The 18,149-nt window shown below is 41.3% G+C and overlaps 1 protein-coding gene across 1 annotated transcript in view; it reads left to right on the forward strand.

Moving 5' to 3' along the window:
- Positions 1 to 18,149, forward strand: part of LOC128457346 (neural cell adhesion molecule 1-like) — a 159,978-nt gene that overhangs the window by 121,835 nt on the left and 19,994 nt on the right. The window contains exons 5-8 of the mRNA XM_053441996.1: positions 2,124 to 2,261; positions 3,233 to 3,350; positions 6,609 to 6,769; positions 7,951 to 8,093. Of these exons, the coding sequence (XP_053297971.1) occupies positions 2,124 to 2,261; positions 3,233 to 3,350; positions 6,609 to 6,769; positions 7,951 to 8,093 (560 nt within the window). The remainder of the gene's footprint in view (positions 1 to 2,123; positions 2,262 to 3,232; positions 3,351 to 6,608; positions 6,770 to 7,950; positions 8,094 to 18,149) is intronic.

The raw sequence follows: 18,149 nt of genomic DNA on the forward strand, positions 1-18,149 counted from the left end.
TACGTGGACAGTGTTTGTTTGCTGCTGCCAAAGGGAAAGGAACAAATTACAAAACTCCTCAGCCTGCATCGCCTCTGCCAATCAGATGAACCTAAACGCTGCAGTAAACGTGTTCATGTACAGTTTATGTAAATGGTTTCATCCGGCAGCCCCAGTGTGTGTGTGTGTGTGTGTGTGTGTGTGTGCTCCAGAGCAGCTGTGCCTCCGAGAGCTTAGTCCAAAACTTCCTTCGTATATGTGGTGAAATGAAGCGGGGGGGGGAGGCTGTGTTTTGTTTCTACACTTGAACCGAGGCCTATTTTAACCTTTCGCTAACCCCTCCCTCGGTGACCGCCGGAGAGCTCGGAGTCACCGCAGTGTTGTGCTAAGGCAGCTCTTTATTCCTGGACCCTGGTCAAGGAATGTGTTTTTCCACTGAACCCACTAAATGCAACCGACACTGCAAACTGCAAAGCGTCTTATGTAAAAAAAAAAAAAAAATCCTAAGTGCAGTAGTTGACCCTGAACCACACGCTGCATGTTTCAGTGTCAAAACCACCCACCCAAAAAACTGTGTCATTGTTTTACGGGTCAATGGAGCAGGCGCTTGAATGTAGAATTTAGTTTTTCTACTTAAACACCACTCGAAGCCCTCAGAGGTCGGACTTGAAATACTTTAAAACCACTTTTACAGCAGCTGCATAATTTAGTTCACAGTTCTGTGCATGAAGGATTTTTTGCACATTGAACGCGACAGGAAGCAGAAAACAGACGAGAACATGGAAGATGTTTTGAGAGTTTAAAAACAAGTTGAAAGGAAATAAAACTTCAAAATGTCATTAAATCAAAGTATTTGCATCGATGCTTTAACACACAGTGAACAGCACTTACATGTCAGAGACAGTGGGGCTTATTTCACCTATTTTATACATCTATCTATTTTTGTATTTCTTTTATAAATCTAAAAACTATAAATATATAATTAGATGTGAAAAGTACATTATTTCTTTCTCAATTTTAATGGGCTTGTGAAAGTGAAAATTGGCAAAAATGTAAATACCTAAAGTAAATGTGCACATTCCCTGAAAGTTGTGTTCAGGTCGTTTAGAGGGAAATGTCTGAGCAATAAAGTGATGGGAATAAAATGTTCATTATCCAGAGCCCACGTCGTTTCCTGCACTCGGTATACAATTATGTGCATCAAGTGATTTTATAGCACAAAGACTTTTTTTTAATTTTCATTTATTTGTGTAACAAAAGGAGGCTTCTCTATTAGAAACATCCTTTATACCCTCACTGTGATGAGAATTAAACTGGCAGCATTGGAACCACTGCAGAAGTGAGTCCTTCTCCCTAAAGGTGGATGAAAATGGCCTGTTCACGTTATATTTAACACGCGCAGCCTAATTAGCCATTTTGCACATGGAAGGAACAGACAACAGAAACGACTTAATTGCTTTTCTGAAGGGTTTTTAGAAATGTGGTCAGAACCCTGGTATTTCAAAAAATGCTAAAAGCCTGTTTTTAGTTCGCTCTGTGCACTTACTGCCGGTTTTAATTAGAGGTGTGACACGTTTGTCAGACTCTGTGATCGTGTAAAACAAACAGCAAAACGTCCGTGTGCCGTGGGCAGGAAGGGCTCCCTGCCTTCTTCCAACCACAGGCCTCATTAGAGGCCATAATTGGGACTTTTTAATCCGCCTTCAATATCCTGTCTGAGCGCGTAGGAGTCGAGTTTGTTTTAAATTTGGACCCAAAACGAGACGGGAAGCAGGCGAGGAGACAACGAGCACTTAACGTAGATTTTTATAACAACTTGTGTTGAAGGCGAGGGCTGGGGAAGAGGGTTGGGGGGGGGACTGAAGGAAGCAGGTTGAACTACTGCAGCAGCTTGTGGCGTTGAGGAGGAGATGAGGTGTGCAGGCGAGGAGCTGCGTGACGAAACCACGCCCCCAGCAGGACAGACACACAAATGCTCGTGAAAAGCAACAAACATGTACAAGTTGTTCCATATCTCTTTTATTCTTAATCCACACAGGCCCCATCGATAAGATTACTTCCATTCTTTTCTTGCACCAGTGTGATCTGACTAATCTTTGAAAACCCTACGTGTTTAACCAGTGTTCTCTTCCCTGTGTTTCTAGTTCGCTTCAAGATCCTGACCAACGGCCACCTGCAGATCCGCGCCATCAAGAAGACGGATGAGGGCATGTACACCTGCGAGGCCCGGGTCATGGCCAGGGGAGAAATCGACTTCAGGATGATCAAGGTCGTCATTAATGGTGAGCTAGCTCCGCAGCGCCGCCCCCCCCCCATCCCGCCGCCCCACCGCCCAGCCCAAGTCTGTTCCGTTGTTTTAAAAATGAGCTGCTGCTCGACACAGGAGCAGAGATCCTCCTGAAGTCTGCGTTTTGAGGACTTGATGGTTCTTCAGTGTTTTTATCCCAGAAGCAGTTTGTTAGTTCATTAGTTCGACTACACAGTTCAGACCAAAATACATAAAGTACACGACAGTTTGCTGTATAAATGTCCAGAGTACACAGAGCCTCCTTCTGATTCTTTTAGACACTCTCATGACAAAATATTAGTTCTGTATATAACTCCTAATGAGGCAAACCACAAAGTTTCTGCTGGAGGAAAATACGATTTTTAAGTTTCTGAAGTTGGTGCATTTGTCTTTTTTATGCCAAATATTCACTTCAAAGTCACGATGGCCTCACAAAGTAGGTTTTTGACCTCTTGACTGTGTCTCAAGCCTCCTCGAAGGAATTTCTTCCACTTTTAATTTGTGTCACTTGGACTGAGAATTTCAAATAGTGATTATGGTTTAGTGGTAGAAGGTCAAAGGTCACAGTAACCTTATTTGAACTGTGCACGGGAAGTAAATTGGTTGGCGGAGGCAAACAGCCACAGTGCAGTAACTCCAGACCAAGCGTAAATGTAAGTTTTCCATAAAAAAACATCAGTGGTAAATAATGGATTTGTAAATACTTAGCTCTCATTACAGACCGCAGGTTATCAATCAAGGATAAAAGCAAATTATTTCAATACAAGTGTCCACCCACTGCAAAGCTCACCAGGTGAAAACTGATGATAATGATAATTAATGTGCTCACAACTTGTTTCCACTGACCGCAAGGGTCCAAACAAATCAGCTTTGAATCTATAAATCATGAGAATCTATTAGAAAATAACGTTTTACTCACTTGCTTTGTTCGTTAAATGTGAATCCTTCTCCATTTCTCTGTCTCAGTGCTTCCCACCATCCGGGCCAGGCAGTCAGAGGTCAACGCCACAGCCGACATCGGGGGCTCGGCCCTGTTGGCCTGTGATGCCGACGGCTTCCCTGAACCCAGCGTCACCTGGGCCCAGTAAGTCCCCCACTGCTCCCACTCACCAGCTTTCATATGTCTGCCCCTGGATCAGGGTGTGGAGTCTAATTAACCTTAATCACATTAAAACTACAGGAAGGATTCATCCGTGAAATACAACCGACCTGAACAAGGCTACATCTTTTTCTTAGAGTAAAATCTGCCAGATAAGATAAGGTTACATAAACAATGATGTTGAGCAATGCAGCAAAAATGATTAATGGGTGAAACACAAATTGTCGAGCTCAACATTGTGTGTAGCGGGCACTGTGCTTTGCAGGTGCTGTGTGTTTGTGCACTGTCAGAGGAACTTTGTGTTTCTTTTTGCCTGAGTGGTGAGATAGCACTTTGTCATTTTTCATAAAATCGTCCTGAAGTTGTTTTTTATCCTATAAAGAATTTTAAATCTACAAAGAGAAAGTCCAGGAAGTTACGAGCATCACTTTATTTATTTTTTCTAATCTGCCTTTGCAGGAAAGTGTTTTGCTTTTATCTGTGACACGTCCGTGAGGGTGAGGCTGTGCCCTTTAGTAGCAGGATGCAGTGTGAAGCCCTGTATCACATCTGAGTCACGGGCCGGTGTATTAATCAGCTGGACAGGTTCAGGGAGCGTGGTCGGGTTGTTGCTGCCAAGGACAAGGCACCGCGTTCAGTGACCAAACACTCTGGGCAAGGACCGCAGCCATTATTTAACTGGTCCCTGCACACTGGATTCACTGGGAGGGAAAAACCAGATCCTGTAGAGTCAGGGCGAGTTCGCAAACGGAATCTCAAGTTTCTGCACAAAGAATAATTGCAGTCATGTAAAAATGAGAAACTAGTGATTTGAAAAAGAATGAAATGAAAAGGTTTTTTGAAGAATTACACTCAGGCATATGGATTTTTTTTCCAGTTAAGAGCTCGTTCTCTGTTCAGTCTCTGCGTGTCCCATTATTTCAAGGCAGCACCTTTCAATACCTTTATAATATGTGAAGGTAGCACCTTGGAATGAAGAGGCTCACACAGGTTGAAACAGGGGCTGCTATGTGCTGAAAGGCTTCTTTATAAAACTCACACACAATGGCTGGCTGGTTTTTATTGTATTCATTAAAAACGTATGCAAATCAGGTTGTTCTCGACAAGCCCTCCTCCTGAAAGAACAGCTCAACACCGACTACAAGTGCAAATTGCGTGTTGCAGGTTTGGTTCTAATCCACCACGGCTGGCGGCGTCTGTGTCTGTTTATAAATTGGCTCCTCTGATCAAGTCTGAGATAAAAAGACGGGAAGTGTCTGTGGCGCTGCCGCCTGCGTCCCTCAGCCTCTCTGACCAGGCTGCTGGTGGGAAGTGATTGTGCTCCCTTTACGAGGATCGCACATGCACGACATAAATTACAGGGAGTTGGTGTCTGGTCGTGTTTTGAAATTGTGGCATGAATATGAATCTTTTTTGCACGGTCTTGTCTGAAAATTGTTCTGCGTGGGAGAAGCGACGAGCTTTACGTGCATTTGCATTTGCACGAGTGTAACGAGAGGAGAAACACTTGGATGAGTCCTGTTAGGAAGGTTCACACTTTACCAAATTATAATATTTAACTCTAGCCATTTTTCATGTGGTTGGTATGGAACGGGAACATGTGAAGTGAAGCTGCAGCTTGATGCTGTAGCTTCTGGTGAATTGAATCCTGGCCTCATGTTCCTGCTAAAAAGAAATTAAGAGTTTAGCATCATATCATATGAAGAAACTGACATTAGTGTTTCTCATGGAACAACTAGGGTCAGGGCTCAAAACCATTTTTAGGTTTCTCAATACAATAATAAATCCACCGATCCTTGAGACATTGACAGCTGCTTATTTAATCTGTTTATTTTGAATTTTTTATATTAAATATGAGTCTTTAAACATCTTCTGGTTGTAGGAGAATCCAAAACTGTCTAAATGACTCGGTTAAAAAAAGGAAGCAACGTTAAATCTGGTGTTTTTGATAGACATAAGTTATTTATTTTAATAAAGATTAAATACATTAGTTATAATAGATAAATGATGGTATAAGCTATTACATGCTGTTTTATTGAAGAACTAAATACAACCCTAACCTTGTTAACAAGTTGTTCTTGGTTCCTGGTTCTTTGGACAGATGGAGTTTGGTGGAGCACAGACACAAGCACCGGCCAAGTCGCTTTCTGGCCTTTGTACAAGTTACTGAACATTAATTAGCTGAAGGTGATATCGTCTGGCATAAAAACCAAGAGTCAGCAAAGGCTGGAAATGAGGAGCATGCTGTATTTTCTAAATTGCCTTTTGGCTTGAAAAGAGAAAAGTGGGGAGTGAGGAGAGATGTATGATTTGTTTATGGGCAGCGAAGGTTAAAAATTGTTTTATGTATTCGACCGACCTGGAACTAAATTCAAAAACGGAGCCGGCTTTTAGCCCCCAACACTAAATACAACCCCCCAAAATATCTATGATCTTTCTTTCTAGGTAATAAGTTCAGACTTTACACATCTCTGATAATTGATGCTCCATTAGCTGCTGTAGAATAAATCCAATATTCAGATAGGGAGAAAAACTGTTCCTCTCATGCAGCAGTTTCATGAGACATCATCCCCCCCCCCCCCCCCCCCCCCCCGTCGTGCAGCAGCTCCTCTGCAGATGAATCTTTAAATGCTTCTGCTGCTCATTTAAACGTGAGTGAATAAGACTCTGTTGAACACTGGGATCCTGCAGCTCCTCCATTCAGCAGCACCTGTTTGTGATGTGGCTGGTTGGGACGGAGCGAGAAGCAGAAGATCTCAACGTGGGCCTGAGGAGAGTTCAGAAGGATGGTGTGGTTGCTGGGAGGTGCAGCAGGGGGAAAGGGGTGAAGCTCTATTTGGTCTGGTTTCCTAGAGCTGCTGTCAGTCACTGTCTTCCTGCAAAATGTCTCTGAAAGGCTGCTGCTCAGCCACACACCCGAAAGTCTCCAAAAAGTTCTGGTGCTCAGGAGGAAAAGTTGGAAAACATGCATTACCATCATCATTAAACTGGTGCGTGGCCTTTTTTAAGATACAGGTGTAAGGGCCAGAGGAGAGCTGAGGCAAACACAATCTGTGGAAGTGTCTGAGATGTTCCCAACTTTTTTCCACCTTTCCTTGCTCTCCTCCTGAGATAGAACTAGATAAGTGTGGGGGAGAAACGTGTGATGGAGCTCTCGAGTTCTCCAAACACGTCTGATCTGAGCTCCACCATGTCTTATTCCCTCTTCTTCTTTACTCCCCCCCTCCACCCCCTCTGCTACAGTAACAACGTTGTCCTTGAAACGGGCGATAAGTACGGCCTGAACGAGGACGGCTCAGAACTGGAAATCAAAGATGTCACGAAGGTAGATGAAGGAGAATACACTTGCATCGCCAAGAACAAGGCAGGGGAGAAGGCGGAGGAAGTCAGCCTCAACGTGTTTGGTAAGAGAATATATATTCCCATCATCTCCAAGGCTCTTTGTCTCTCCCTGGTCTTTTACTCTTTCTACTTATTGACATTCGCTGTGGACACTCGTCTGCTGCAGCTTCTCCAGTGACGGGTTGCAGGGTAACACGGCCCCAATGTACAGTTTAAAGAAAAGCACGTCCTATTGGAAACTAATTAAGCCGGCCCTCAGGACGCTCAGAGATATCACACTAGAGTTCCTCTCGATGAGGACATTTGCATTGCAGCTCTGTTATAGCCCGTGTCAGTGGGGAATTAAACCCTCTAAACACTCTAATGAATTTAACAGTGTGAAATAGAGGTTGAAACATGCACTAATCTTGTATTGTTGTTGTATAAAAAATTTATGAAATGGTCGTTTAAGGTGAAAGTTGTCGGAGTGACAAAGACCACAGAGAGTTATCACACAACTTTTGCAGAAATGTTTCTTAAAGATGCTGGTTAAGCAAGAAATACGACTAAATTAATATATTAATGAAGCCTCAAGTAGTTATTTGACATTGGTCTATTTTTTAAGCCAAATAACATGAAATTTGAAACGTGTCAAACTGGCTGAACGTGCTAATATGTAATCATACAATTACACAGTTGAACAATTAAATGAAAGGGCTTCTTAGCTAATGATTTTTGATGCTAGCTTCATGTAGCACTAAATAATGACCGATATCCACTGCAGAAAGAGTTTCACATCACATTGGATCATTTAGGTTTTCGCAGGACTCGTATATGAACACAGAGTTGTAGAAACAAGTTGAAAGAGACTATCATTAATTCCCCCAGGATTTGGTTGAGACCAAAAACAAACCAAAAAAGAGAAGCAAAATTTTGAATACATTTATTAACCGTCCAGAAAACGTAACTGTTAATGCTGTTTATTGTCTGGAGGTGTAATTAAGTTAATTAGAACTAAAGCTTTAATATGCCACTTTGTAAAACATGTGCATTCACATTTTCTCCATCGCAAAAAGCAAAACAAAACCAGAGCAGGTTGTTTTAGAACGACAATAATTTACCTCCAGAGGACAAAGCTGAAATCAGATTTGAGCTGCAACAAGCAAAAACCTCTGTGTGGTCATTTTCACTGAGTACTGATAAGTATAAATATGTCTATAAAACTGTTTCAGGAACCCTGTGGTGTATTTTTCTTTTTTCCTAGTGCAACCCAAGATCACCTACTTGAACAACCACACCGCCTCCGAGTTTGACGAGCAGGTCACGCTGACCTGCGAGGCCTCGGGTGACCCCACCCCCACCATCTCCTGGAGCTTTCAGAACAGGGTGTTCACCGAAGGAGAGCAGGTACACACTCCTCTTCTCTTGACCCAGATAATGACTTTTAAACAGCCCCACTAAGTCAAAGGATAATTTAGCAAACCAGATGAAAATGAATGTCCTTATGAGGGAGCTATTGGGGCATAAAGACCCTCGGCTGAGTCTCGGCCGGGACTGAATTCCTCCTAACATCATTAAATAACAGCAGAAGTTCTTCAATAAGGAATCTAAGGCAGCACAGGCCCTTTGGATAGAAATGTCCATGTGCCCTTTCACACCAGCACACTGCACAAAGGAATAAAGGCTTGAATCCATGTAATACATTTATGCAACACATTTCAAATATCTCCTTGTGCACCGTGCCGCTGTGTTTGATGATGAAAGTCTCCTCTACTGTATATTAGAGGAAAAAACACAAAGCTTTTTTTAATATAATTCAAAAGTTTCTAAAGCATGAATAAATTCATACAGCTTCTTTCTAGGAATAGTGCATTGAATTGAATTAAATTAAATTGAATGCAGAGTAAACAGAGAAACAGACACTGGGAACCAACTGTGCACCAGTCGAACCAAGATGGGGATTGTTGGGGCTGATGCCGATACCGATATTAATAAGTAAAATATTTCAGCTACCAATATATAGCAGATAAAGGGTTAAACAAGATATAACAGATATAAATATGCCTTTATTAAACCCTTTTAAGAAAGAGATGTAATTAAGGCTTGATATTTTACGTTTAAAACCAATTACAAATACAATCCAGATGTAAACATAAATACTCATTATTCTATATAATAATCGTATCAGCGCAGTTCAGAGAAGACATTGATCATGTTGTCCAGTTCATGAGTCTTCGAGCGTTTCATCGACACGTTGAGGCGAAACTGTTGTTGACAAACTTCGGGCTAAATTGTCGTTTACTCCAGAAAACCAGGCTGTGACTTCCATCCATCACGGGAGCTAACGCATCTTCTCATATTGACATTGATGCGTGTGAACCAGATCAGTCACTCGTCCACTCACTCGTGTTTCTCATTTAATCTTTGGAATTCATTGCCGTCGACCTTGTTTCCCGGCCCCCGTCCATCGCACATCATTAAAAGCCGATCACTCGGCCGATGAACTGCTGACGCTGCTGTTTTTCGTTGTCGACCTCGACCTTAATTGCGTTGCCACCTGAACGTGCTCTTTGTGCAGTCACATTCCGATACCTCCATCTCTCTCTAAACTTTCAACATCCTTCTCTAAATGCCCCTGGACGTGCATGAGCGATCGTGCACTTCTCCATCCTGAGTGGAAGAGGAGAGAGAGAGAGAGAGTTCTGATTAATCCAATATCCAGCCGCTGCATCGCCATGAGATTCTCCAGTGTTATTAGAAGCGTATGCAACCGTTCACTCGGCATTTGAAAAGGAACTGTTGCTGCTACAATCGAGACGATAATGGCTCAGACTTCATTGAAAGTTAAGTGAGACCGAGTCGAACAAGAGAAAATGATTTCAGTCAAACTGGTTTAATTATTTCTGTGTAACAATCCGGAGACCACGAGTCAATCTCTGTTTGAAAACCCGACTTTCATGACCTCAATTATGATTCTCTGGCAAACTGTTGTAACGATCCGCTGAGGAGATGGGGGGTGGGGGGGGATCTTTGTCTGAGGATTAGATACAAGTATAAAGTCTGTTTCATAGAGAGATAGATACGATAGGTAAGATAGATACAAAAGAGTCCATTGATACAATAGATGATGCGAATGATACAATAGTTGCGATATAATTGTTGATACAATAGGTTTTGATTTGATATGATGCAATACAATAGATACGATATGATTGTTGCAATATGATAGATACAATACGATACGATAGATAGCATAGATACAATATAATATGTTGCAATATGATAGATACAATACCATAGCTATGATACGTTGTTACATGATAGATACAATATGATACGATAGGTACTATAGATACAATTAGATTTGATGCAATATGATATGACACAATACAATATGATACTCTACCATGTAATGAGTGAATCTTTCTTTCTGAATCGACTTACAAATTCAATTAGGTCCTTTTTTGGGGTTAAGCATCTTGCCCAAGGACACTTCGGCGTTTGGCTGGGATTCAAACCATTGACCTTTAAGTTGGAGGACTGCTGTTCAACCCGCTCAGCAACAGCCTCCATAAATGATATGAACATGAGAGATAGTATATGATATGATATGATGGATACGATTCAATATATATAATTCGATAAGGAACGATACAGTGCGATACAATACAAAACGACAGATGGATAAATTGATAAATGGAAAGAAATGTAGACCTCATCACAAAATAGGATTCTACGTGAGATTTCTATTGGAATAGCAAATTGCTTCATGAAGCCACACACGGTTTCCAGGTCTTTCTCCTGCTCTTCAGTATTTTTTTCTCTTGGTGTCCTTCAGCCGAGCAGCAGATAACATTGGATCAGAGTTTTCACCATAGAACACGTGGAGAGGCTCCTGATGTGGGAGCTGTGAATATCCTCCTCCCCGTCACACTGGTCCCAGCACGTCAGCGGCTGCCATCCCGAAGAGAGAATATGATCCCGAGCCTATTGTCGTGCTCTTATCAGCTCATTAAAATGGAATAATTTTGAAGAATCCATCTTAATGGTGCATTGTGACACGTGCCTGGTGCGAGCAGGAGATGGATTAGTCGCTTCAGACTGGTAATTTTCTGCTGTGAATGCAGTAAACAGTATTAAGATAATTACCTTGCTGCCGGTAGCAGGTCTGCGGATGGAGGAGAAACACTTCTGCCTCCGCTCGCAGCTGAAATAGCTGCAGAGAGAGATGAGGTATTATTATACATCTTCATATTACTTCTGACAATAAGGGAAGTTACTGTAGGTGCGAGCTATATTTCCCCCTTTGCAGGTTCTCCCTCTCGTTGAGTTACGGACTGATTAACAGCCTTTGGAGGATTCGCAACTAGGCCACAAGGGCACAATATGAAAGAAAAATTATAATAATATGACTTTATACCTTTTAAGGGCTATTTTATCTGTAATACCCTTGCATGTGCCCGAGTCTGTTCTCCAGTTTAAATAACTCCCTGAAATACCCAATATTCTACATTTTTTAATAAAAGTAGGTCATTATCGTACGTGAGGTAAACCAGCTCTTTATCACTTTTAAGAATTGAACAGCCCATGAAAATCTCCGTGAGGCCTCCACCTGCTGCGCTGCTCACAGCTTCATGTGGATGAGACAGAAAATAACACATCTAATGTTTGACTTCTTGTTCCTCGCTCTTTCTCTCTTGTGTGTGCTGCCTCGTAAGGAAACTGTCCGTGTGAAAATGGTTCATCCACCTCGGTTGTTATGCACCGTGACAAATGATGTACGCGTGGAACAGTGAGATGCACTATTCCTGGACTGAGTGCAGTGAGAGCACCTGTCCTGTCTGGTCCCAGAGGACAGGGACGGGGCGCAGTGTCCTACTTCACTTCACAGCTCTGTCCGGCTGTTTTCAGAGACACAGTGCAATGAATTCTACCTTAAAAGCTGCTCTGCAACACAAGTTTAACATCAGATACAATCTTGATGTTATAACGTTAAATCAATTTTAAGATTTCTAGAATCTTATCCAGAAAAGACACAAAAAGTTGTTCTTAGAATAGCTTGGCACAGTTGACTTTTGGCAAACCCAACACAATAGTTAACACACAATTGATCGAGTCTGTCTCACTGTCAACACCAAACTTATTGTTGATGGTGGATATGATATGTATTGTGTGGATTTGATGGTTGTGTTGTATCACCCAGACTCCTTCAATGCTAACTTCACATCGAGGAGCAAAGTACAAATAAGTTGCGTTTGGGTTTTCCACAACTTTTGCTTCTCTTCATTGTGTTATATACGACACAGTGATTAAAGGGAGCTCCTGTAGTTATTTAATGTGCTAAGTTTTTATTAATATGTTTAGTTTTGGCACAAAACGAATCATACTGCAGCCATACAGACACTCTGGAACTATAACTGGCTATTAGGATGCATTTATTATGACTATATTATATATTTTTATATTTGTTCGAAAGATAATTTCATTCTAAGTTGTGTGATGATAGGTGAATACAAAAAAGTGAAATAAAACCCAGCATCCAAGTTTTCTTTGCTTTAGCCAAAAGATCCATGAATATATTTTTGTGTTTTGTCAAAATTAAACCGGACCGACTAACTTCTTCAAACTTTGGAACCTTGTGGCAATACAATGACATTTAAAAAAAATATATATCCTGTGTCAAAAATAAAAAATATACTTCTATGATTAACAGCCACCTTTTCATCTTTGGGTTATTTATGGAGATATTTCCCATAAATATAATTCCTTGAAAAGTTAAAGTCCTTTTGGCTTTTATTTTCCTTTTGGAACGAACCAGAATCCACCTGATTCTGTGGAGGCTCGGAGCAGCAGTGGCTCTTTGTCATTCCAGAACCACCGGTGATCTTTCAAAGCTTTGGCTCAGTCACACGAGCCGTCAAGCTACTTTTCTAAATAAATAAAAATCTCAGACTCAACTTTGAATTAACGGCAACCTGCCAACAGCCTTTCAGCATCGAGCCTAATTAGTAAATGAAGCGCGTCAGTCTCCGTGAAAAGAGTCGAAGGATCTGAAATGAACTTGGAATGTTCACAAAAACCACAATCGGCAAAGACGGATGAAATCTGAAATTTCCAAACAGCAGCAGCGTTTTTATTTTTCACCTGACAGTGCAGCACATTCTAATGCGGCGTGGTGAAGCCGGGTGCTTTGCCAAAAGTTGTGATGCATGAGAAAAAAAAAGTGTTTCCCCTGGCGGCGCGTCTCCACCTCGGTTTGATGCCAGGAGAAAAAAAAACAACACATGAAGATAATGGCTCTGCCGTGGTAAACATTTCACCGAATCACAAAGAGTGACAGAGGAGTCTCAGTAGTTTGCTGGAGGCGTCTGAGCGACTCTAGTTTCACACTCTCTTGATTCTGTAAGACCTGAAGGCCGGAATGGGACAAACTTCCCATTTTTAGCTTCCGTGAATAATATAATCATCACTGTGATGTTTTTTTAAACATCGGATGCAAACTGAGTCACACCGGAGAGTTATTATCTGAAGAGAGGGAATGAAATTGAATAGTTTGTTCCATTAACTGTGTGATTCATCACTGTCAATCAGTGGAAACGCTCACTCAGCACATTCCCGACCGCGAGTTACTGGACGTGATGCTCGACCTGAAGAAACAGGATTCACACCCGTTCTGTCACTGACCCGTCATCCCGCTCGTCCACATCCGTCACTGTCACATTCATTTTGGATTTAATGCTGCCTTCATCTGGAAATCACGCTGATCAGCCGGCGCTCGGTGTCTCTAATTGTAATCGTTTAAGCGTGTTTCGTGTTTGCCCTCGTCCGTCCTCCATTGTTCCATCGCATCCAGAAATATAAAATCATAAAGATGTGCTATGACAGGTCAGTCAGCTTTCACTGTGCCTCTACTGAAACATAAAGTGAATCGATCCCTGTGTCATCTCCTGAGACGTTCAATTTCATCCGGTAAACTTTTATGAACACGGTGAGATTATGAATATGTGTGTGTACCTGTTATCGACACAATAACAAATCGGTTAATGAAAACACTGCCTTGAGGATGTGGACTCGGATAAGAAAATCAAAGTCTAAAGATTAGGTTAATCGCTCACAGGTAATTAATGTTCTCTGTTTTCCTTAGTGTGCTTATGAATTCTAAATTCTCTCTTTACACAAAACATTAATTAATAATTAACCAAAAAAGCCTCGGATGCTGCTTTTGGAAAAAATAAGCTCCAGTTTGACTTTTTGACCTGTTTCTGTAAATATCAGCTAAACTGTAACAACACTATAACAACAATAAGAAAAACCTCAGACTCCATGATTTAAATATTGTTTACTATTGAATATTTAAATACAGTAGTATAATTTATTCATGCCAGAACATATTCATACTCGTAACAAATACATGTTGGTAGATATAATTCAGGCTTGTCCAATGAGAACCGGCTGTAATCCTCCTCATTTGTTTGCTTCTACATCTTAAACCCACAACCATGAATCATATACACACATATTGCTTTGGACTTGATAATTAAGTTTCATAATTCATCACTTTGAACAGCAGGTTGCTCTCAGACAGCCTCAGTTCCTGGTTATTTCCCCTGTTGTTCTTCACAGTCCACGTCTGTTCACCATGTTCACATAGAAACAGGTGTAGTTGCTTCAAATCTGCATACTCTTTATTATTTTTTAAACAATACACAACCTCAATATGACTCTGATGGATCGCCTCATTCACTGGCAGTTTTATAAATCAGCGCAAATTGATTTTTCTATAATTGAAAACATATGCAAAACAAAAACAACTAGCTGATAACCAGAAAATTGCTTTTTTTCCCCCTCTGATATTATTATTATTATTATTATTATTATGATGTGTCCCGGAGAGTGAAGAGTAGCAATGTCTAGTGAATATGTCTCTGTAGTTAATGAAATTAAAAACGTTTGAAGTCTCTGCTGTGCTCTGTGAGAATCGAACCCACGTCCTGCAGGTGTCTCCAGTCTCTGTGGCTCCTGTTCAAACCGCTCACTCTGCTGCACTGTGCCGCTCTTTGTCTTTGCCTCCTCCATCTTTGTTTCCCTTCCTAGGATTCGTGGACTCGACCAGACAAATACGAGGTATGGCTACTAGCTGCTGTAGCCTGACTCTAGTTGTAACAGTAGCACCACCACCTTTGTGTTGTTGTTGTGTTTTTTGCCTGCAGAGCACAAGTGTTGTCGCTCAGCCCACAACTAACGTGCACCACATGTGCTTAATATGTCGCCCCCATTAGACGCGTGGTACAGCTCATTAAATCCATTTAGTTCCAGCACACGTTCAGGCTCTGCCCCATTTACTTGTCCCTGTTTACTGATATCTCAGAGCAGATCTCAGGCCTGCTCACGTGCTGTGGTTTCCTGCAGCACGGTCTGGTTACTCCTCCGACTCTCCTCGATTCTAGGTTGAGAGTTCGATTCCTGCAGGGGTTTGTGGGTCGGTGCAGCGTCTCTACGAGTTCACACAGAAAACACATTCTGCTCTGCTGCCGGGCCGGCGACGCCTCTAACTCACCGAGCTCTACTAAATCTTAACAGAGAGGTTTTCAGTGGTGTCGCCTGATCCGGAGTCTGCATGTTTGTTCAACAGTGAAAACAACCAGAGCCTCATTTTATAAACAGGTCTGAGGAATGAAGACATTTGTATTTATCCATTTTTTTTTTTACCTCCAATACAGTTTAAGTAAATGAAAGTCTTTTGGAATCTGACCTAGAAGTTTCTCATGAGGAACTAGTGATAGAAAATGATTAGAAAACTTTATTATAAATGTAAAAACAATCTTATACATGAGGTCTCTGCTCTGGTGTTTGACTGGAAGGAAACATGCAAACTCTTTACCCGACACAAAGTAATAACAACAGAACTGACAACAAGTGTGTAACAATTTAACTTCACTTCCCTTCACTTCACTTCACTTCACTCACATAGTAATGAAGTAAAAGTGAGAAAACAAACAATAACGTGATGAATTACTTAGTTTTTAGTCATATTAAGTTTATATTTAATATTTCTCGTCCCAGCTTGTGACCAGTGTTACTTCAAACACCTGGATTTCAAGTTGGGTCATTTATTTCTAAGCAGAAAACATGTGCTAGAGTCTGATGGTTGTATTACTGGTATTTTACAGCTTCCAGTATATACCACGCTACCTAGAATACCATTTAGTCGTCATCACTGTGATTTCCCTGATATCAACACTTTATTTAATCGTGGTGTTTTGTTTTCTCCATCCGTAGACAACCAGCTATTAGCAGGAGTAGAGTGTGTAGCTCAATATCACAGTTAGTCAGTAGAGGAGTGTGTTTGTAGTTGATGACCTTGCACAGTTTGTAGTTCCTGTAAATTCCCTCTCAGGTTTCTCACGTTGGTTTTTCTCTCTTTAATAAAACACTTTGTTTCTGCAGGGGTGAGAAACAGTGTGGGAGACAAACCTGATTCACTCGCCTGCAGATAGAACTCGTGAAAATAGGAATATTCCAAAACCTATTTTCTCATGATCTGTGACCAGTTTCTCTGCATCTGAAGATCAGTCGATAGTTCTGCTGCAGCACTATTAGAAAATAAAAGCCACATTAGATATTGTGTTATCGATGCAGCCCACCATATAAAAATCAGCTGCCGGTGAAATAACCTCTAAAAGCTCGGTATTGATCAAACTAATCTATAGTCACGTGCACTTTTCTGCTGGGATCTGACTGTGGCTGGAATCAGAGGCCGCTAACAAGGATGTGTTATGCAAGTGGACACGGTGAATAAAGCCTGTGTTGTGCTGGAGAGATTTAAACCTTTACAATCTGTTTTTATTTCACTGAGAAGAACACTTCAGACAGCTCCCAGATCAGCGTCTGATTGTAATCACCACCCGACGTCGGCGCTGCCGAGTCGTGCATTCTGGAAAATACTAAAATAGAAAACTTATGACCTTGCTCTGTGGTTAAATAAGATGGAATGCTTCTGTTCTGCAAAGTGTAAATACTGAGAAACAGGTATAACCTTGTTGTTTATTATCGTTAACAGCTTCTATATCTGATCTGAAGTGAAGATAAACAAAGATAAATCATATGGTTTAATGGAATTTATTCCATTTACTAATTTAATGGACTCCATCACATTATATCCTGCCAACTGGGATATCACAAAGCCACTTTAACACTTAGTAGACTTTGAGGATGAAAGCGTTTTTGAATATTTTACATAAATAACAGGAACGAGGACATTGCTTTGTGTTTTAATGCTCATTTCATTACCCATGAAGCACCAGGGCTCCCTGAACATCAACATGATTCACTCTTTGGGCAAAGACCATTTAAATGCACCGATAATTCCGTCTGATTGTCTCTTAGAGACTCGTCCTGTTTGAGGATCCTTCCTTCTAATTGGACAGCTCGTTAATCAGGAGCTCAGTTCTACAAACAGTGGCCCGTTCTGGACGTGGTCGGCTCGGCTCGTTATCCTCGGCTCTGCTGGAAGTAACACGGCTTTGCTTTAATTATTCTAATCATCTCGTTCCATGACAGGAATTTAGAGAAAAGGAAACTGAAATGATCACAGGAGATGTTTTGAATCCCAATTTAGGGATAAGTTGCCTAAATTATCTCACTTCTCAGGATGATGATGCATCCACTGGCTGCAGATGTGCAGATTATCACATCTGTACTAACCAGGACAATTTACTGAAATACATATGCACATACAGATGCACACATTCATGTTCCTGGTAGTAAAATTCTGACTTGACATGGTTTAGGACCAAATACTCAAAACCTTCCAAATATCTAAAACAAATGAGTTTCTAATCAGCTTCTTTCCTGTGTCAGATTTAGTTCTAGTTAATAACTGTTAGCACAGGCATCTCTAAAACAGTATACCTGCCAAATATTAATATTTTAACATTTCAATGAGTTGTGTTCATGTTTGAGAGCAAATCAGTGAAAGCACCACCAGAACCTTTATGATTCGTGCTGCCCACACGGAGCCACACACGTCCTTCACATCCTGATTACAGTTCAAATCCAACAATACCTTTCTGGTCCAGTAAGACATTAACGAGGGATTCACTGTGGCTGGTGTGGGGGACGGAGATATGCTCACAAAAAACAGAATCCTCCGCAAATTATAAAAAAAATAAGAAGCTATTTGCACCATCACTGCTAAGAAAAGCTCCTCTTGTGTCAACTTTAATTAAAATGTATTGAAGCAGCGCACACATAAGAGAAAGAAGTGGTTTCCTTCCCTGACAGACGCAGCCCGGCTGTCTCTCTCTCTCTCTCCCTCTCTCTCTCTCTCTCTCTCTCTCTCTCTCTCTCTCTCTCTCTCTCTCTCTCTCTCTCTCTCTCTCTCTCTCTCATGTAAACGGTGTAGAACAAATTATGTGACAAGCCAGACACATGTATTGACAGATTATACAACCCAGTCAAAAG

Source organism: Pleuronectes platessa, chromosome 15 (assembly GCF_947347685.1).
Source record: "Pleuronectes platessa chromosome 15, fPlePla1.1, whole genome shotgun sequence".
NCBI classification, from domain to species: Eukaryota; Metazoa; Chordata; class Actinopteri; order Pleuronectiformes; family Pleuronectidae; genus Pleuronectes; species Pleuronectes platessa.